The sequence below is a fragment of the Somniosus microcephalus genome, chromosome 7 (genome assembly GCF_052327205.1).
Source record: "Somniosus microcephalus isolate GS21.2 chromosome 7, FLI_Smic_1.0, whole genome shotgun sequence".
Taxonomy (NCBI): domain Eukaryota; kingdom Metazoa; phylum Chordata; class Chondrichthyes; order Squaliformes; family Somniosidae; genus Somniosus; species Somniosus microcephalus.
This window is the reverse complement of record NC_140993.1, coordinates 260,826,409-260,848,241: the sequence shown is the minus strand read 5'-3', so window position 1 is coordinate 260,848,241 and position 21,833 is coordinate 260,826,409. Positions and strand designations below refer to the sequence as shown.

At 47.8% G+C, this 21,833-nt stretch overlaps 1 protein-coding gene across 2 annotated transcripts in view; it reads right to left on the bottom strand.

Annotated features, from left to right (window-relative positions):
* Positions 1 to 16,760: 16,760 nt before the first annotated feature.
* atad2 (ATPase family AAA domain containing 2) overlaps positions 16,761 to 21,833 on the bottom strand; it is an 80,937-nt gene continuing 75,864 nt past the window's right edge. For both annotated transcript variants that reach the window (XM_085993672.1, XM_085993671.1), the window contains one exon: positions 16,761 to 17,089. In XM_085993672.1, the coding sequence (XP_085849798.1) occupies positions 17,051 to 17,089 (39 nt within the window). In that variant the 3' untranslated portion in view covers positions 16,761 to 17,050. The remainder of the gene's footprint in view (positions 17,090 to 21,833) is intronic.

Genomic DNA, 21,833 nt, shown 5'->3' with positions numbered 1-21,833 from the left:
GCTCATACACGCTACACAGCCTATGCAGCGACTCAGCATTGACTTTAAAGGGCCATTACCTTCCTCAACGCGAAACACCTATTTGCTTACTATGGTGGATGAATATTCATGCTTTCCCTTTGCTTTCCCCTGTCCCAATATGCTTACTTCCACAGTGTCCAAATGCCTCGATCAGGTCTTTTCCCTTTGCGGTACGGCCAATTTCATCCACTCTGATCGGGGTCCCTCCTTCATGTCAAGCGAACTCAAAAGTTAACTTTCCCAACGGAGAATCGCCACAAGTAAAACGACACCGTATCATCCTATTGGAAATGGACAGGTTGAGAGATACAACGCTATCATTTGGAACGCTGTTCGTCTTGCACTGAGGTCACACAACCTATCAGACCAGCAGTGGGAAACTGTGCTCCCTGACGCGTTGCATTCCATCAGGTCTCTTCTTTCTACATCCACCAACGCTACGCCTCACGAACGATTCTTCGGGTTCCAGCGTCGCTCCACTCATGGGATGTCCCTACCATCTTAGTTAGCAGCTCCTGGCCCCGTGCTGCTCTGAAGATTCGTCCGATCCTCTAAGAGTGATCCCCTCGTCGACGAAGTGGAACTGATGGATATCAATCCCACGTATGCATACGTGCGGTACCCTGATGGCCGGGAATCCCCAGTGTCACTCCGGGATCTGGCTCCCTGCCCAACCGGTTCCACGGACCCAATCGATAGTGGGATCCATATTAATGATGCCGATACCCTGCGCTCCTCTGAGGATGATGCCCTACCCGGGACGTCAAGGGATCTGCCAGCTATTCCGCCGGATCAACCCGGGGAACAGAGCGTGCCCCGCAGGATGGCCACCCGAAGCCAGGATACCAGTCAGTCACCAACTACTGGGCAGGGTGAAGCCAGCTCTGTGCCTATGGGGGCCCGCACCCGGAGCCACGATCTCCCCAGTCCCCCTCAGATCGATCAAGGCGACAACGGACTCTGCTGGCCCGCTGGTATGAACTAAGCGACCCAGGGACCAAAACACGGTCCGAGGAGACGTGCCTTCCGGCCACCGACGGAGATCCAAACGACTGCGTCTATTCTTAGTCTGACTAATTCGGTAGAAAGAAGCCGCCGGACTTCCAATCTTTCAGGCGGGAAGAATGATATGAATCTTGCCATTCATGTAGAAATGACTTATGAAATAATACTGGGTGGCCTGCTGGTGGCGCTGTCCAGGGAGAGTATAAATACTCAGGCATGGGCCCAGCTTGCTCAGGACATTTTGTAAACAGGAACTAGTGAAGGATAACTAGACTTCCATGTTGTGAAACAGTTAATTAAAGCCTTGTTTAATACTCTGACCAAGTGCCTAGTAGTTTTCTTACATCACAGTGACCATGAGATTACTGGGACAGACAGATCATACAGCAACCATGAGATTACTGGGACAGACAGATCATACAGTGACCATGAGATTACTGGGATAGACAGATCATACAGCAACCATGAGATTACTGGGACAGACAGATCATACAGTGACCATGAGATTACTGGGATAGACAGATCATACAGCGACCATGAGATTACTGGGACAGACAGATCACACAGTGACCATGAGATTACTGGGGACAGATCATACAGTGACCATGAGATTACTGTGACAGACAGATCATACAGTGACCATGAGATTACTGGGCCAGACAGATCATACAGTGACCATGAGATTACTGGGGACAGATCACACAGTGACCCTGAGATTACTGGGGACAGATCATACAGTGACCATGAGATTACTGGGGACAGATCATACAGTGACCATGAGATTACTGGGACAGACAGATTATACAGTGACCCTGAGATTACTGGAACAGACAGATCATACAGTGACCATGTGATTACTGGGACAGACAGATCATACAGTGACCATGTGATTACTGGGACAGACAGATCATACAGTGACCATGAGATTACTAGGACAGACAGATCATACAGTGACCATGAGATTACTGGGACAGACAGATTATACAGTGACCCTGAGATTACTGGGACAGACAGATCATACAGTGACCATGTGATTACTGGGACAGACAGATCATACAGTGACCATGAGATTACTAGGACAGACAGATCATACAGTGACCATGAGATTACTGGGACAGACAGATTATACAGTGACCATGAGATTACTGGGACAGACAGATCATACAGTGACCCTGAGATTACTGGGGACAGATCATACAGTGACCCTGAGATTACTGGGGACAGATCATACAGTGACCATGAGATTACTGATACAGACAGATCAGTGACCATGAGATTACTGGGACAGACAGATACAGGAGGACTCATGAGGAAAAGTTGTAAGTGTGTAGTTCGAATCTGCTTATGCTGGTCGAAGCTAGAACTCCACGTCCCACTGAGCTTTTGTGTGTTGTACCATTTATCGGCCTTGAATTTCTGCTAGTGTGCGCTGATCAGCGCATTCTGGCCAAACCAGCGCAAACGATTGCAGAATTTTAAATGCAAGTTACATCAAGCATAAATCGAGTTTCCGATATCTTTATCGTTGGTTTAAGAAACATTGTGCTGGAAATTGGCCCTGCCCGCAAAACTGATGAGGCGTTAAACCGAGGCCTGTCTGCTCTGTTAGGTGGACGTAAAAGATCCCGGCACTATTTCAAAGAAGAGCAGGGGAGTTCTCCCCAATGTCCTGGATGATTTTTATCCCTCAATCAAAAAAATCACGAAAACAGATTATCTGGTTATTATCACATTGCTGTTTGCTGTGCACAAATTGGCTGCCCGCGTTTCCTACATTACAACAGTGACTACACTTCAAAAGTACTTCATTGGCTGTAAAGCACTTTGGGACGTCGTGAAAGGCGCTATATAAATGCATGTCTTTCTTTCTTGCTTTTCCTCGCAGTCTCTGTGACCCTGGATGTGGGAACAGCGCAACCATTGCTCGAGGTGTCTGAGGATCTGCAGTTTGAGATGGACCTGGACCTGGAGGAGTCTCCCTGACACGGAGAAGAGGTTTACAAACTGGTTCTGTGTGCTGGGATTGAAGCAATTCCCATCGGGAATACATTACTGGGAGGTAGAGGTGGCGGGGAATCAGAGCTGGAGACTGGGAGTTGCCACAGAGTCTGTGGAGAGGAAGGGAGAGCTCAGTGAGACCGGAGGATGGACTCTGGACCAGCGAGCAGGTTGAGGAGGAGTTTAATCATCCCCTCTCCCTGCCAGTCAGATCCCCGGGAAGGTGGGAGTTTATCTCAGTTATGAGTTTGGGACAGTTTCATTTTATAGCGTGGACACCAAATCTCATCCCCACAACTTCACTGGGAATAAATTCACGGAGAAACTATATCCTATCTTCTGGACTTGGGTTGAAACCAAGGGCTCGATTTTGCCATTGGGACGGGCTGGGGGCGTGTCAACCGCTTTTCGTGTTAGCCACCCGACTCCAATTTGATGTGGGAAAAATATGCGATTTTCCCCTTATTGGGCAGTTGATTTCCAGCGTGTGGGAACCCCTGGCCCACTTAGTCTTTCCATCCTGAAAGTCGCCTGCGATGATGTCATCAATGCTGCTGGATTTAAGGCCTGCAAGCAGCCTTGCTTCTTCTGCAGACTGCAAACCTTATGCCCTTTGCTGTGATAGATTCCTCCAGCCAATATGTCCAGCAGTAGGCCAAAGTCTGCACCAAGGTTCAATGATGCCGCCTGCAAGCTCTGGTGGAGGGAGCAAGAGGAAATAAGGAGGTGCTCTTCCCTTCCTCAGGGAGGAAGAAGCCTCCCCAGCAGACGAAAGCTGTGTGGATGCAAGTGGCCCAGGAGGTCAACTCTTTGTCTATGTGCCGCAGAACCTGGCTGCAGTGCAGGAAGAGGTTTCATGACCTTCTGCGCACTGGAAAAGTGAGTATGACTTTCCCATCACCCTCAATCTGATCCCCATCGCCTCTCCTCACCAGCACTCAGCTTTGACAACCTCTTCCTCCACATCCCACTTGACACTTACATCCCTGCACCCTTACCCATTCCCTCTCTCTCTATGCTCACATTCACCTAACTATTCGACTATGCAGCCCTCACACTCCCTATCGCTGTGATGCTATGAAAACAACTGACAACACACAGGGAGGGCCCTTGGTCTTGTCACCTCACTCCATCTTTGTCTCCTTCTAACCATCAATGATATGGATTCTCAACACTCACTCTTTCATTCTCACTCAAACTCCACTTGTCTCCCTCATTGCAGAAAAAGAGAGCTCACAATAAGAGGGAAAGAGCGAGGACAGGAGGAGGGCCACCCTCAGTAGCCCAGCTCACCCCCTGGGAGGAGGCGGCCCTGGAGATCGTGGGAGTGGAGGAGGATGCGCAAGTGGGGGACGGACAGACTGGTGCATCACAGCAAGCTGGTGACAGAATAGGTTATCATCTCTCTCATTGACATTGCATGAGTCACTGATAATGATTCTGATGCTCTAACAGATTGACTTATGATCATCTGCATTCTTCAATGTGCATGTAACCTTGGCCTCACATCTGACTCTTTCCTTTACTCCTCTGTAAGAAATAGCTGTTAGATTTAAAGATGGGTTTTAATTCTAAGAACAGAGACTGACGACATGCAGCCGGGAACAGATAGCAGAAATGCCAGCAAGGTCGAATATCAAGCATCAAAAGACAAATAGAAGTGATAAGGGAATCGTAAAATGCAAAACATCACAGGGTGGTGGGATAATAGACAAAAATGGAGCCGAAAAGTCATAAAATGTCCTTAAAGAAACATAACAAAACATTCCTCAGAAAGATAAGAGGGAGGCCTTGTCAGCCATGCAGAAAGGGACGGCGAGGGTTGCCTTCCCGCTTCACAATTGGACAATAGGATGGGGATCAAGTGATTGACACCAGCTGATTACCAGCCCACCGAAATAACTATAAATATAGACGACCGAGAGAGGAAATCAGGCAATCAGGGGCGAAGGCTTCCCCGAGGTGGCCTAACACCTTGGTCAAGTTTAGCCTCTGAGGTGGCTGATGGCCTAACACCTCCAGCAGCTTGAGAGACGACCCAATGGAAGTGACCGCTGCAGCAGACTGCAGGAATCCACCCAATCCGAGACCACCGGACTGCCTCCCCGTCCGTCCGGTCGTGGCATTCCGATTCGGGAGTTGTAGATCGCTCCTACTGTCACGGGTTGTATGTCTATTATACTCGGCTTAAACCATATGTAATATCTGATTATGCCTTAAAACTGTAGCTCTTTAATAAAAGCCTTACAACTTCTAAAGCCCTGTTAGGTAATCTGTGTGAGCCTGTGATCCTGAATCTTACACCCCCACAGGACCATTGAAAGCCCCCGTCCCCACTAGCCAGGAGGAAGAGCCTGAGCCTCCAGCCTCCTCAGAGGAAGCTGCAACCTCTGAGGGCGCAGCGTCAGCAGAATTCAGCGCACCCAGCACCAGCGCAGACACTCACACCTCGGTGGTACCTTCGCGAGATAGTGCAGTGTTGTCACCTGGTGTATTACAGCTCACAAGTGAGCATCAGCAGATGGTGGAGACAGGGACAGCAGCGGAGAGTCCTAGTTGGAGGGCGCAGGACTCTGCCAGCTCGGCTCAGCTGCATGTCGACCCTCTGCCTCCAGGTCCATCCAGAGGAAAAGCAGTGCTGGAACTCCAGGAAGAGGTGCAGGAGTCTCTGGCAGGCTTTGTCTCCAGGGTCGCTGCGAGTGTGGCGCGAATGGAGGAGTCCACCGCTAACATGAGCAAAGCCTTTGTGGAGGCATTGGCGCATGAATGCATCACCACGGGAAGGATGGCAACCTCCGTGGAAAGGATGGCTACCTCCATGATAAGGCTGGCTACCGTAGAGGAGAGGATGGCTACATTCATGGAGGAGCTTAGTCGCCAGGGTATGGAAAACATGCTATTTGTTCAGAATAGACTGACATCTCTTGAGGAGCGATGGTCAGCTCTTGAGCAAACAAACCAGACCTTCAGGCAAGTCCTCGGGAGTAGGACTTCCAGTACAGAAATGGGTCCTCATGGCCCCCCTGAAGTGCAGCAAGGTGCTGTCAAGCCACTTGCTAGCTCTGAAGTGGGGCTGACCCATGAGAGGGATGTTGGTGGCATACAACAAGTGGGGGCTCCTCTCCAAGCGCTCACACGACCATGTCACTGCAGAGCCCTCGGTCAGAGCCCCACCAGAGTTCACACCCAACTGAGATCAACGTCTCAACCCCTGCACAGACGCAGGAGGAGCAGACTGTTGCCGAGCCCTCACAGGTTCGCAACCCCAGAGGATGCCCACCAAAGGTGTCGAGACAGGAGCAGCAAGAAAGTGAGCAAGGGGCCTCCACATCTGCTGAAGCCACAGGGGAAGCACCACGTAGGAGCATGTGTAAGAGGAAGATAATGCACAAGTAGTCACAAGGGTAGTCACCTGGGTGAAATGTTATGTTTAATGTTGAAAAACCATCAGTTGGTTATTGTCATTAAAAATTCTGATGTCAACTGTTGCAGTTGTGGCGTGTGTCATATCGCTAATGGGACTTCCACATTGAGGGCTTAGGATAACTTGCAATTGTCAGTATGGTGGGCAGAGTGGTAGGAACCGCAGGTTCTTGGCCATTGTCGATGCTCTGGTAAGAAGCTGCGAGGCAAAAGTGCTTGATTGGCTAGGCTAAGCAAATCTGTCCAGGATGAGTGCGTGCCTTGCATCCCGGCCAGCAAAGTGCTCGCATGCTGCTGGCGCTGGTTGATGCGCCTCTGCAAGCTGGTTGTTGTCGCTCTCCTCCTCCTCCTCCTCATCTGAGGAGGCTATGTGATGAGCCACTTGTTCCTCAAGCATCTGCAAGCCACGATGCTGTGCCATGTCGTGAAGTGCACAACAAACCACGACGATTCTGGAGACCCTGGCTGCTGAGTACTGCAGGGCTCCACCTGATCTATCCAGGCATCTGAAGCGCATCTTCAGCAAGCCAATGGTTTGCTCGATTATAGATCTGGTGGAAATGTGGTTCAAGTTGTAGCGCTCCTCAGCTTCGTTGGATGGCCTCCTCAATGGCATCATTAGCCACGCCTTCAGGGGATAGCCCTCGTCTCCAAGTAGCCATCCATTAAGTTGGTCTGGCGGACTGAAGAGCGAGGCACACTAGACTGGCGCAGGATGAAGGAGTCATGGCAACTGCCAGGGTACTTGGCACAAACATGCAAAATTTCCTTCTTGTGGTCACACACCAGCTGTACGTTGAGGGAGTGGAAGCCCTTGCGGTTGACAAAAATACCTGGATTGTGATGGGGTGCCTTAAGGGCCACATGTGTGCGGTCAACGACGCCCTGCACCCTTGGAAAGCCTGCCAGATTCTCAAACCCAACCGCACGCGCAATTACACTGGCTTGATCCTTGGAGAAATGGATGTGATTGTGCGCGATGGCAAAGGGCATCGGTTACCTGCGTGATGCAAGTGCGTGCGGCCGCCTGGGAGATGCCGCTGATGTCTGCTGCTGATCCCTGGAATGAGCCTGAAGCAAAAAAGTTGAGTGCGGTGGTAACTTTGATGGCCACTGATAAGGGGTGTCCACCTGGTCCTCTGGGCTCCAGGTCTTGCTGCAACATTGCGCAGAAGTCAGCCTCCTTTGGCACTGCTGCTCAGTCATTTTGAGGTAGCTGATCCTCTGTCTGTAGACCCTGTTTGGGGGGGGTATCTCCTGCGCCAACGGGCTTCCATGCGCTGGCGCCTTCTGGCCTGTGCAGCTTCAGGTGGGTGAGCAGCAGCTTGGAGCTCCTGCTGTTGTTCCTGCAGTTGGTGCTGCTGTTGTTCAGGGTTCTGCTGCTGCCGCGGCTGGTCTTCGTCCAAATCTGATGTCCAGGAGGAAAGGAAATAAATGGTTCCCATTCTTCTGGTATATGCCTCACTTGAGGAAGCGCTCATTCAAGGTGGGGAGAGGGGTTTCCCAGGAGGTCACACTGGAGATGGGTGTCAGGCTCCAAACTTCCATAACAATGAGTAGGCCTGTTAAAAGTTCCCCCAGACCTGAGACAACAAAGTTCTGCCACCTGCAAATGAAGATTGGTGAAAACTCCTTTTTAATGGTGGAGCTGCAGCTGTTAGTAAGCAATCCACTTGTGCTGCCATCAGGATTCACTGGCGTGTTCCAGAGGAGACGTGCAGGACATGGGAAAAGTGGTAAAATCAGAAAGGCCTCTCAAAATGGGATTATGGAGGCACTTAACTAGTTAAGGGCCTTAAGGGCCTATCCCACCTCTTGGAGGCGGGATGGAGACGGGGTCAGAAAACTCGCATGTGGGAAAATTGCTCGGAGGCGGATGGAGGTGGGATCGGGCCCGCCCGCCAGTTTTTGCGATTTTAACACCTCACACGCCTCCAATCCCGCCTCCTCGGGCCTGGCAAAATCAAGCCCCAAGTGTCTGAGAATCTGCTCCGGTTCTGTAAAAGGGCCGGCCGGCATCATCCAGGAAATCACAAGGACTTGACCCCACATGATTAGGGTCGGGAGTTAGAAACCGGCTTTGACAACAGGTTATCACTAAAAGTGCGCCATTTAATTTCCAAATTATGCATTGCAAAATCAAAATAGAACTGTAAATAAAACCAATACAAATATAAATGTCAGAAGACTAAATAAAAAGTAAAGTAAATATCTTGTGTCTCTCCTTCCTTCATTTGCTCCCTGCTTCAGTCAAACTACCCATTCCTGAACTCCATCTCTTCATCTGTTTCCCAGTCTGTATCTGTGATTTCTTGTGTTTACATTTTTCACTCTGCACCCAGAACATAAAAGCCTGAGGGGGAAATCCAAATATTGAAGGGAGAAAATAGTTTGTTTCCAGGGAGTCTGGGGATATGCTCATTGGAATATTAAAATTTTTACACTAAAAATATTTTTTTTCTGTTATTTTAAACAGATTTATTTATATTAGATTGTTGATCTTAAAAAGGAATAGAAAAGTGGTAACTGTATTTTCAACACACCAACCAGATCATCAATTCCTCCAAAGTTATCACCAGTCACCGTCCCACACCCAGTTCCCACCATCCAAATTCATAAAGGTACGCTGCCCCCTCCAGACCCAGTTCAGATACTGCAACCTATCCAACAAACTCACACTTTGAGACACTATACCCTATCCAACGCCCCACCCCTTCACACAGACACTGCACCCCATCCAACTCCCCACCTTTTCATAGACACTATACACTATCCAACGCCCCACCCTTTCTCACACTGTACCCATCCAACTCCCCACCCTTTCTCACTCTGTACCCATCCAACTCCCCATCCTTTCACACACACTGTACCCATCCAACTCCCCACCCTCACACACACTGTACCCATCCAACTCCCCACCCTTCACACAGACTCTGTACACATCCAACTCCCCATCCTTTCACACACACTGTACCCATCCAACTCCCCACCCTCACACACACTGTACCCATCCAACTCCCCACCCTCACACACACTATACCCATCCAACTCCCCACCCTCACACACACTGTACCCATCCAACTCCCCACCCTCACACACACTGTACCCATCCAACTCCCCACCCTCACACACACTGTACCCATCCAACTCCCCACCCTCACATACACTGTACCCATCCAACTCCCCACCCTCACACACACTATACTCATCCAACTCCCCACCCTCACACACACTGTACCCATCCAACTCCCCACCCTCACACACACTGTACCCCATCCAACTCCCCACCCTCACACACACTGTACCCATCCAACTCCCCACCCTCACACACACTGTACCCATCCAACTCCCCACCCTCACACACACTGTACCCATCCAACTCCCCACCCTCACACACACTGTACCCATCCAACTCCCCACCCTCACACACACTGTACCCCATCCAACTCCCCACCCTCACACACACTGTACCCATCCAACTCCCCACCCTTCACACAGACTCTGTACCCATCCAACTCCCCACCCTCACTGTACCCATCCAACTCCCCACCCTTTCACAGATACTGTACCCATCCAACTCACCACCCTCACAGACACTGCACCCCATCCAACTCCCCACCCTTTCACACACACACTGTACCCATCCAACTCCCCATCCTTTCATAGACACACTGTGCCCATCCAACTCCCCACCTTCACACACACACTGTGCCCATCCAACTCCCCACCTTCACACACACACACTGTACCCCATCCAACTCCCCACCCTCACACACTGTACCCCATCCAACTCCCCATCCTCACACACTGTACCCCATCCAACTCCCCACCTTCACACACACACTGTACCCCATCCAACTCCCCACCCTCACACACTGTACCCCATCCAACTCCCCACCCTCACACACACACTGTACCCCATCCAACTCCCCACCCTCTCACACACTGTACCCCATCCAACTCCCCACCTTCACACACACACTGTACCCCATCCAACACCCCACCCTTTCACACACACACACTGTACCCAGCCAACTCCCCACCCTTTCATAGACACTATACCCTATCTAACTCCCCACCCTTTCACACACTGTACCCCATCCAACTCCCCATCCTTTCACACAGCCACTGTACCCATCCAACTCCCCATCCTTTCATAGACACTGTACCCATCCAACTCCCCACCCTTTCATACACAGACACTGTACCCCATCCAACTCCCCACCCTTTCATAGACACTGTACCCCATCCAACTCCCCACCCTTTCACACAGACACTGTACCCCATCCAACTCCTCACCCTTTTTCATAGTAGGTGGGCTGGAATTTCACAGGGGACTTGGCAGCACTGGATATTTTGAAGCGGGGTAGGGCACTCTCCCACTCTGAGCAGCCACGACTGGAGGAGATGGGGGGAGGCATCACACATCAGAAATCCCGCCAGTTCCACCTCATTCCGAGTGCAAACTGCTCCTCCATGATGCCAGGGGTACCAGTGTACCAAGACCAGCTCCATTGTGGAAATGGAGCCCATATCTGCAGCAAATATTGCAATAATAATAGCTGCTAGGAAAGTGAAAACATTAAATCTGTCAATGTTTTTCCAATTTTGATGCATTTTTGTCAAAATGCCCCCTCCCCCCATTCTTTGCAGTAAAACTGGCACTGCAAAATTCCTGGCACTCTACGTTCCCTCACCCCCACATTATCCTGGCACTCTGCTCCCTCACCCCCACATTATCCTGGCACTCTGCTCCCTCTCACCCCCACATTATCCTGACACTCTGCTCCCTCACCCCCACATTATCCTCACACTCTGCTCCCTCTCACCCCCACATTATCCTCACACTCTGCTCCCTCACCCCCACATTATCCTGGCACTCTGCTGCCTCTCACCCCCACATTATCCTCACACTCTGCTCCCTCTCACCCCCACATTATCCTCACACTCTGCTCCCTCACCCCCACATTATCCTCACACTCTGCTCCCTCTCACCCCCACATTATCCTGACACTCTGCTCCCTCACCCCCACATTATCCTGGCATTCTGCTCCCTCTCACCCCCGCATTATCCTGGCACTCTGCTCCCTCTCACCCCCACATTATCCTGGCATTCTGCTCCCTCTCACCCCCACATTATCCTGGCACTCTGCTCCCTCTCACCCCCACATTATCCTCACACTCTGCTCCCTCACCCCCACATTATCCTGGCATTCTGCTCCCTCTCACCCCCACATTATCCTGGCACTCTGCTCCCTCTCACCCCCACATTATCCTCACACTCTGCTCCCTCACCCCCACATTATCCTCACACTCTGCTCCCTCACCCCCACATTATCCTAGCACTCTGCTCCCTCTCACCCCCACATTATCCTGGCACTCTGCTCCCTCACCCCCACATTATCCTCACACTCTGCTCCCTCACCCCCACATTATCCTGGCACTCTGCTCCCTCTCACCCCCACATTATCCTGGCACTCTGCTCCCCCTCACCCCCACATTATCCTGGCACACTGCTCCCTCACCCCCACATTATCCTCACACTCTGCTCCCTCTCACCCCCACATTATCCTGGCACTCTGCTCCCTCTCACCCCCACATTATCCTGGCACACTGCTCCCTCACCCCCACATTATCCTCACACTCTGCTCCCTCTCACCCCCACATTATCCTGGCACTCTGCTCCCTCACCCCACATTATCCTGGCACTCTGCTCCCTCTCACCCCCACATTATCCTGGCACTCTGCTCCCTCTCACCCCCACATTATCCTGGCACTCTGCTCCCTCACCCCCACATTATCCTCACACTCTGCTCCCTCACCCCCACATTATCCTGGCACTCTGCTCCCTCTCACCCCCACATTATCCTGGCACTCTGCTCCCTCTCACCCCCACATTATCCTGGCACTCTGCTCCCTCACCCCCACATTATCCTCACACTCTGCTCCCTCACCCCCACATTATCCTGGCACTCTGCTCCCTCTCACCCCCACATTATCCTGGCACTCTGCTCCCTCTCACCCCCACATTATCCTGGCACTCTGCTCCCTCACCCCCACATTATCCTCACACTCTGCTCCCTCACCCCCACATTATCCTGACACTCTGCTCTCTCACCCCCACATTATCCTGACACTCTGCTCCCTCTCACCCCCACATTATCCTGGCACTCTGCTCCCTCTCACCCCCACATTATCCTCACACTCTGCTCCCTCACCCCCACATTATCCTGGCACTCTGCTCCCTCACCCCCACATTATCCTCACACTCTGCTCCCTCTCACCCCCACATTATCCTGACACTCTGCTCCCTCTCACCCCCACATTATCCTGGCACTCTGCTCTCTCACCCCCACATTATCCTGGCACTCTGCTCCCTCTCACCCCCGCATTATCCTGACACTCTGCTCCCTCTCACCCCCACATTATACTGGCACTCTGCTCCCTCACTTCTCAGTCCATCCTAGCACACTGCTCCCTCTCACCCCTGAATTCATCCTGGCATGGTTCTTCCACACCCTCTTCAACCTGCCATCTTCTCCATTAAAACCTAGTTCAAGCTGGGACTCATCTTCCACACCCCTTTTCAGACTGACACTCTTTTCCCCCTTCAACCCTCAGTTCACCCCCCACCCCCAAGAGTTCATGCAGAGACTCCGCACTCCCTCAGTTAATACTAGCACTCTCCTGATCCCAGCTTCTGCCCCTTTCCCTCTCCTTCTTTGCCATGCATTTCTCCCTTTTAGAACAGCTTCTTGTTAACTATAACCACACAAATGAAACTAGGATCAAAAGACTGAGTACTTTCAGTCCCCTATGAAAGTAGTTTGTATAGTTTAAAATGAGTTGGATATGGATGAAAAACTATGCAATGCAGAAATGTATGTATAATTGTTGTTAAAAAAGTAACATTGTTTTTAAAATGGTAAAAGGGATAATGGCTGTAGATTTTGTAAAGTATGGAATAATTTTCATTTTTATGGTATACTCTGATGTGTGACTTAAGGATACAGTATAACATTTCAGATTGTGCTGCTTTTGTCATATACATGTAGCGTATGGGGCAGGCTAGATGGACCAGTTGGTCTTTTCCTGTCCGTCATTTTCGTATTAGCAATGGGCTCAGTTCCAGTTTTCTGTGCCGACCACTTCGAGCCATTGACTGCCTAAAATCCCCTACCTACATACAAAATCACACAAAGCATACATTATTAATTAAATGCCAAACACACACTGCCGTTACACAGCATTATGATTCTGTAACTAGAGAGATAACCTCTTGTGCAAAAAATACTTTGGATTCCAGACCCAGGAAGGTAAAAGCTCTCAAAATACATTTTTAATGATATATATCCCTTCATACCCCTAAACCTTTGAATAAAAATCACACTGGAATTTCCAATGCCCAATAAGCTGCATATTTTATGTAGCTGTATCAAATGATATTTTCCACAGTTGGCAGAATACCACGCTCTATAACCTCCAATGAACTGCAATTGAAATCTCAAACACTGCTGCACCCCTTCCCCATCCAAACAATAAAAATCAAAAATACACCCGTGAACTAAAGCAGAACAGCGAGATGTCAAATGTGGTAATTTCTCACCTCCACCCCACCAAAACAAAACTTACTGGATGATTTAATTTCAGAATCTACTTCAAGTCATGCATTCTATTTATATAACCCATCCAAGGGTTTACTGAAATCGAATGAAGAGCCACAGGATAGATTTATTTTAACAGGTGAAGGTTTGGAACAAAATATTCAGTATTGCCCATTTAATTGCACAGGTCTAAAGTCCTCATTTTCCCTTTCGATTGATTCTGTGTAAATAGTTTGCCTCATTAAGTATTTTTTGATGTGGACCTAACCTTCCTAACTGAACAAAGTGTTCCTGTCCACTCAATTGAATATTTTGCTGGCTAATTCTTTCCATCTCCTGTTTTTCTTGGTTGCTTGTTGGTATAATATTCTCTGTTATGTATTGTGAAATTCAACATTGGGCAAACCAATGTACAATCTGTCGAACTACATCCTACACTAACCATCTAACTTTATTGGTAGGTTAATATGAGTAACAAAAGGGAGGGCTTTTGCTAAATTTAAAAACACATACTGTAGTACAAGACTTTCAATCACCTCCTATCCCATACTGCATTATTTCAATCTTCAAAAATAATACATTAACGTTGAAGTAGCTGAATCTCAGAACTCACCCTTATCCGCACACTTAAAAAAAAACCTGTAGCTTAGAATGAGAAATGTTGTATATTAAATTTGTATAACTTATTTTTTTTGTTTCAAAATATTGAGTTGTCACCATTTATGTGGGAAACAAGTTTTACAGTTTGTGGCGAACCTTGTTTATGAAAGAAAACTGTCCATAGATGGAGATGAAAGCTGATTGATTGCCTTGTAGTCACTCATGGTTACCCTCCAGTCACCCTTTTTGCACCTAAACTGATTTTCAAAATAAATTGAATTCCCTCTTGCAACAAGCAAATTAGTTTAAGGCTGTGTGTGCATAAGACCACTTCAGGCAGATCGTTCATTATAGCACTTGTTGCACACATTCTGGTCTGTAGATAACTTCTTGGGTTCAGTGGCATCGGTTGCTCCTGTAACTGGTTTGAGCATCTTGCTTTTATAAGAGCTGTCTCACATTGTTCTATATCTACAGAATAGCAAATGTTAAAAAATATATCCCCCAATAGCAGCTTAGTGTTGGAACAGGCCCATTTTAGATCTCTGCTTATTTAGAGAAATCATTTCATACTGTATGCAGTGCATTGCCGGGTTCATGGAAAGCTGTAGATATATAGTAGATGCAAGCAGTAGCGATGAGTCACAATGGCAACATACAGTTCTGTGTGGTTAGCCCACACTCACTAGAAAAAGGGTTGGACTTGCCCAAAATTTCATACGACCCTGACAGAGAACACTTTGAACCCAAGTCCCAGAGGTGATAGGCCAGCGTCAAACCCACAGCTGTTGCAAAGTAGTTATTTAAAAAAAAAAGTAGTTTTCATCTGTGGTTCTTTACTTGTGTTCTTACTGCTTTTCTATATGTTGCAACACAAATAGCTTAACTATAAAGGTGGTAATGTTTCTTGTACTCAAGGTATGATGCCTATTTTTCCAATTTTGTATCCAGACAAAACTGCTTTTCCCTTTAGTAATCTACAGTCTAACCGATAACTTATCATAATGCCCTTGTTGCATCAATTAATTTCTAACAGTTGTTCTCAAACTGGGGTCTGTAGAGACTTTTCAGGGGGTCAGTGAAAACCCCCCAAATCGGTGATGGAGCGAGCTGGTTCGGAGCAGCCGGGCGCTGCTGAATGGGGTGCTGAATGGTTACCATAGCGGTTGCAGCAGCAGCTGTGCATTGCAGGAAGAGGAGAAGGGAGGAGGGAAAAAGACTGCGCGCCAGCAACGGCCACAATGCTATCGCCAGCAACAGAAGTCGGAGGCGGAAAAATCGTAGGGCTGGCTGTTCGGCAAGGAACCCACCGTCTGTAAACAAAGATCCTGTCCCGACTATCAGCCGGCTGCAGCAGCACCAGGATATGGACAAAAAGAACAGGCCCCGTAAGTTGGACATACATTACATTAGATCTGTCTGTCCGGTCAAGGGCTGGCCAAGGAGCAAATCTGACCTAATAATCTGGGCAGCAGTTGAATACACTGAATAACCAATGCATCTGTGATTTAAAAAAAATGCTTTAAAATCACTATCATTTTATACATACATACTTGAGGGATTCCCGTTTTGTAAATGTCACCATAGCTATATTGCAATTCATTGTCAGAAGATCCTGGTACAGTATCAATACAAGGGGGCAATGATAATTTAGATGGGGGGGGGGGGATCCATGATTACTAATCCATTTGAAAAGGTGTCCTTCAACCAAAATGTGAGGACTACTGTTCTAAACCAGTTCTTGACCAGTCACTGCACAAATTATGTGAATGATCGAATTAATTTTCATGTTGCAAAATTATTTTTGCTAAACTGAATACTACATTTCTAAACTAGAACCGTCTCTCAAAACCTTCACTGAAAGATCATAATTGCTTAAACCTGACTGGGATTCTGAACAACGCATCCATTTTTTGGGGCTAGGTTAAAGTCTCACTGCACAAATTAATACAAGTGGATAAGTGAGCACAGCTAAATAAATAAGTTCTAAACAAAAATGTCTAACCAGGCACATGTAACAACATGCAAATAACAGAATACTGCAGCTCCTGCAGATCCAATAGTGGTAGTATTGTGCCCGCTGCTTTAAAATCATAGGGTACACAGTCATTTCTCAAATTTGATACTTTATTCTTTACACAAATTACAAAATATAGCAGTACGTAACATATGGCAAAAATTTTAGCCCAACTTAACACTTCATTTTCTGCTAGAATATATATTTACATTCAATCAAAAAATAACTGTTTTGGTCAACAAAAGGATTGCTCATTGATGGAAAAGTTGGTTTTACATTTTATGTTACAAACATTCAAATTGTAAAAACTGGAACCAGTCCCAAACAAAGTGACTGGAAACTCATGCAATACTCGAGGAAAATCCATTTGCAATCAGAAGGCTCAAGATCGACTTAACTTCCTCACTTCTTTCTCCATTTCCTACATGGCAGGGGGGAAAAAAAATATCAAGCAATGACATTCACATGTACTCGTTCTAAAATATCATTATCATAACCTATCAAATGTTTCCTAAGAACAAATTTTATTCTTTGGTAAGTGTGAAGTAGGTATACAGCTCAATTTAAGGATAAAAAGACCAGATTTTCTTTTCTCTCTCCCCGACGGTGATTTCCTCACTAAGGTATGGTTCCACAAATCAGCTGTCCTCAGATAACTCTTCCAAGTATCTATCCTTCATGTGCTAGCCTTGACAGTGAGTATCAGTAACTTATCCAAGTGTGTAGGATCCTGTTATCTGATGTCCACACATGAATACTTCCAGTAGAGGTTGCTGTGTAATGTTTCGGATTGGGAACCCTGCCCAATTTCCCTCCCTATCCCAGAGGAGCTGAAGCCAGTTCTTGCACTTCTGCCACTGCCCCAATGAAGACCAGTTAACTCATCCAAGACCATGTGGGGACCTGGGACTTACCTAGTCTGTATGACTCGGACTGAAACTTTACTTCTGAAACCATGGAGGGGAGGGAATAGGAGAAGGGAGCAAAAAGATTTGCAGCATTTTCCTCAATTAGCTATTGTTAAAACCAATAATTACATCCAAATAAATTCTATAGCACTCGTGCACAAGATGTCTCAAAATACTTCACATCGAGAAGAGGAAAACAGTGGATAGCAAGCAGGGGTGAAAACAAAAAGGCAAATGGAAAAGGTTGGTGAGGTTTAGGAGGTGCAATGCAGTACATTAAGGTGCATTTATATGCCATCTTTAATTTCTCTTCTCTTAGGCAGTCCCTCGGAACCGAGGATGACTTGCTTCCACATTAAAAATGAGTTCTCAGGTGACCGATGAGTCCAATGCGGGACCTACAGTCTCTGTCACAGGTGGGGCAGACGGTAGTTGAAGGGGCGGGTGGGTGGGGTGCTTGGGTTGACGTGCGCTCCTTGTGCTGCCTGCGCTTGGCTTCCGCTTGCTCCCGGCGAAGAGTCTCGAGGTGCTCGGCGCCTTCCCGGATGCTTCTCCTCCACTTTGTGCGGTCTTGGGCCAGGGATTCCCAGGTGTCGGTGGGGATGTTACACTTTTTCAAGGAGGGTTTGAGGGTTTCCTTGAAGCGCTTTCTCTGCCCACCTGGGGCTCTCTTGCCATGCCGGAGCTCCGAGTAGAGCGCTTGTTTTGGGAGTCTCGTATCGGGCATGCGGACAATGTGACCCATCCATCGGAGCTGATTGAGCGTGGTCAGAGCTTCGATGCTGGGGACATTGGCCTGAGCAAGAACACTGACGTTGGTGCGCCTGTCCTGCCAATGGATTTGCAGGATCTTGCGGAGGCAGCATTGGTGGTACCTCTCCAGTGCTTTGAGGTGCCTGCTGTACATGGTCCATGTCTCTGAGGCATACAGCAGGGCGGGTATCACTGCTGCTCTGTAGACCATGAGCTTAGTGCCGGGTTTGAGGTCCTGGTCTTCAAACACTTTAATACTAAAACAGACGCCCAAGGTGCTTCACGAAAACGTAAGCAGACAAAAACTGGCAGCAAGCCAAAGGAGGCGATATTAGTTGCGGTGACTAGAAGCTTGATCCAAGAAGTGGGTTTGTAATTGCTTGACCGATAGAACGCAGATGGTGGTGGTACAGGGATGGTGGTACAGGGATGGTCATAAGACTGGAAATATGTTACCAGTGGGTCTCACAAGGGGTCTGTTTTGGGACCTCGTTTAATATCTTCATAAATGATTTGGAGCTAGGGGCCGCAAGCACAGTGGCTAAATTTGCAGATGATATAAAGCTAGTGAAGGTGATACTCTCTCCATCACCATGACCGCCTACTTCCAACTCGGTAATAGCGCCCCTCTCCACCCTCGCCTCTGCTGCTGAAATCCACCTTCAGACACGACTATTCCAACGCTCTGCTACCCAGCCTCCCATCGTCCACCCTCCATTAACTTTAGCTCATCCAAAACTCTGCTGCCCGTGTCCTAACCCGCACCAAGTCCCGGTCACCCATCATCCCTGTGCTCGCTGACCTACATTGGCTCCCGGTCCAGCAACGTCTCAATTTTAAAATTCTCATCCTGGTTTTCAAACCCCTCCATGGCCTTGCCTGTCCCTATCTCTGCAACCTCCTCCAGCCCCACAACCCTCAGAGAACTCTGCATTCCTCCATCTCCCACTTCTCTCAGTTCCCCACTGGCGGCCGTGACTTCAGCGGTCTGGGCCCTAAGCTCTGGAATTCCCTCCCTAAACCTCCCCCCCTCTCTCCTCCTTTAGACCTACCTCTGACCAAGCTGTTGGTCACCTGTCCTAATATCTCCTCCTTTGGCTCACTATCAATTTTCATCTGATAATGCGCCTGTGAAGTGCCTTGGGATATTTTACTACGTTAAAGTCACTATATAAATGCAAGCTGTTGCTGTTATAGAAGGTAAAGCTGGACAGGATATCCTACAGGAGGGTTTGAATATACTTGAGAATTCAGCATACAGCTGGTGATAAGGTACCACAGGTAGGCTCATACAAAAAGGTTAGGTCATGGGGACAAATAGCTGCATGGATAGCAAATTGGCCAAAAAATAGAAAGAGTAGGGCTAAAGGGTAGTTATTCAGATTGGAGGAAGGTAGAAAGTGGTGTTGTTCCACAAGGATCAGTGCTGGGACCACTGTTATTCATAAGTTACATTAATGATTTGGACTTAGGAACAAGTAACGCAATATCAACATTTGCAGATGATACCAAATTTTTTTTTTGGTGGGGGGTGGGGGCGCGGGTATAGCTAACACTGAGGAAGAATGCAACATAATACAAGAAGACATTAGAAAACTTGCAGACCGGGTAGTTAAGTGGCAAATTAACTTTAACAGATAAATGTGAGGTGATGCACTTTGGTAGGAAAAATAGAAACATCACCTACACCGTAGAAAATAAGAAACTGAATGGGGTAGAAAAGCAGAGGGATCTAGGGATACAGGTGAACAAATCATTAAAAGCAGTGTCGCAGGTCAGCACAGCAATTAAAAATGCTAACAAAGCACTGGGATTTATTTCTAGAGGTATAGAATTCAAAAGTAGTGAAGTTATGTTAAACTTGTATTGGACCCTGGTGATGCCGCACTTAAGAGTACTGTGCACAGTTCTGGTCTCCATACTATAAAAAAGGACACAGAAACACTGGAGAAAGTGCAAAAAAAGATTTACAAGGATGGTACCAGAACGGAGAGATTACAGCTATCGGGAAAGATTGAACAAGTTGGGGCTTTTCTCTTTGGAAAAGTAAAGACTTAGAGGAGACCTGATAGAGCTCTTTAAAATTATGAATGAGTTGGACAGGGTAGATGTGGAGAAAATGTTTCCACTTGTGGGGGAATCCAAAACTAGGGGTCATAAATACAAGGTAGTTACTAATAAATCCAACAGGGAAATAAGGAGAAATGTCTTTACTCAGAGTGGAACTTGAGACCACAAGAAGTGGTTGAGGCAAGAAGCTTAGATGCTTTCAAAAGGAAACTAGATGAATACATGAGAAAAGGGACTAGAAAGATATGCTGAAAGGCTGAGATGAGGCAGATAGAATGGGAGGAGACACGTGTAGAGTCTAAACACCAGCACAGACTAGCTGGGCCGAATGGCCTGTTTCTATGCTGTATAATCTCTGTAATTCTAATGCAATTTAAGATAGAGAAGTGCAAAGTGCTTCACATGGGGACAAAAAAATAATCTAGGAAGGGGCTATTACTTTAATGTGAAGAAAATGCTTGGGAGGAACAGGTGACTTTGGACCTATGGTTCCCAAAGGTTTCCACCACTGGTGGTTTTGCTCAACTCATGTCTGGGTTTGGACTAATCAACAGAGATTGATTGCCACAATTAGTTATCAACTCCATTGTTGTATCATGTGACTGCCAGGATGTTAGAAGGCACAGTAATGCTTGACTTGGTAGTGCAAGACCCAGACTTGGTGGCTGACCACACCAAATCAGACTAGGTGCAGTCAGGTCTGAGGCCATCAGACTTCAGTGTGCACAGGTAGAACTTGTAGCAGGCAGGAAGGACGAGGGTGGGAGTGACTTGATGGGATCAAGGGCAGAATGATTGAGCTGTGTAACGGGTGGAGGGGGAATTGAGAGTACAAGTGTATTGGTGAGGGAGCTAGGGAAGCAGAGAGGGGAGAGGGGAGAGGGGAGAGGGGAGAGGGGGGAGGGGGAAATGTTTTTCCAGAAAGATAGGGGTGAAGGTAGCCAAGAAGATATGGATAGTAATGAAGATGAGGAAGTTATTTGATATAATCAGTAAGTTCTATGTTCCTAAGAGACCCGAGGTAACAAGGCCTTGTGAGATGGTATGGGCACGAGGGTCGCCATGGGTCTGGGAGTTGTTGTAAAGGGCGAGGTTAAGGAAGGAACTGGTGCCTCATTTAAACAGGGGAAAACTGTCAGGGGCAGACCCTGGATAATTACTTATGGTACAAAGTACTCCCTTGTGTATCAGGCTTTCAAATAAACTATAATGGTTAGCATCTGAATGGCCACCTGAAATTTTTGTACTGTGTTCATTTGCAGTGAGGAACACAATAGTACTGTTGCAAGATTCTGTCTTTCCAAATTTGGGTTGTTTCTAGAAAAAGCATTTTCAACTATATAACACTATGGTGAAGTATTTACAGATTAGTCACTCGTGGTGGAAGTAATAAGATAATTCAGTGGGGGAAAAATTCAGTATCGCCCAGTTTGG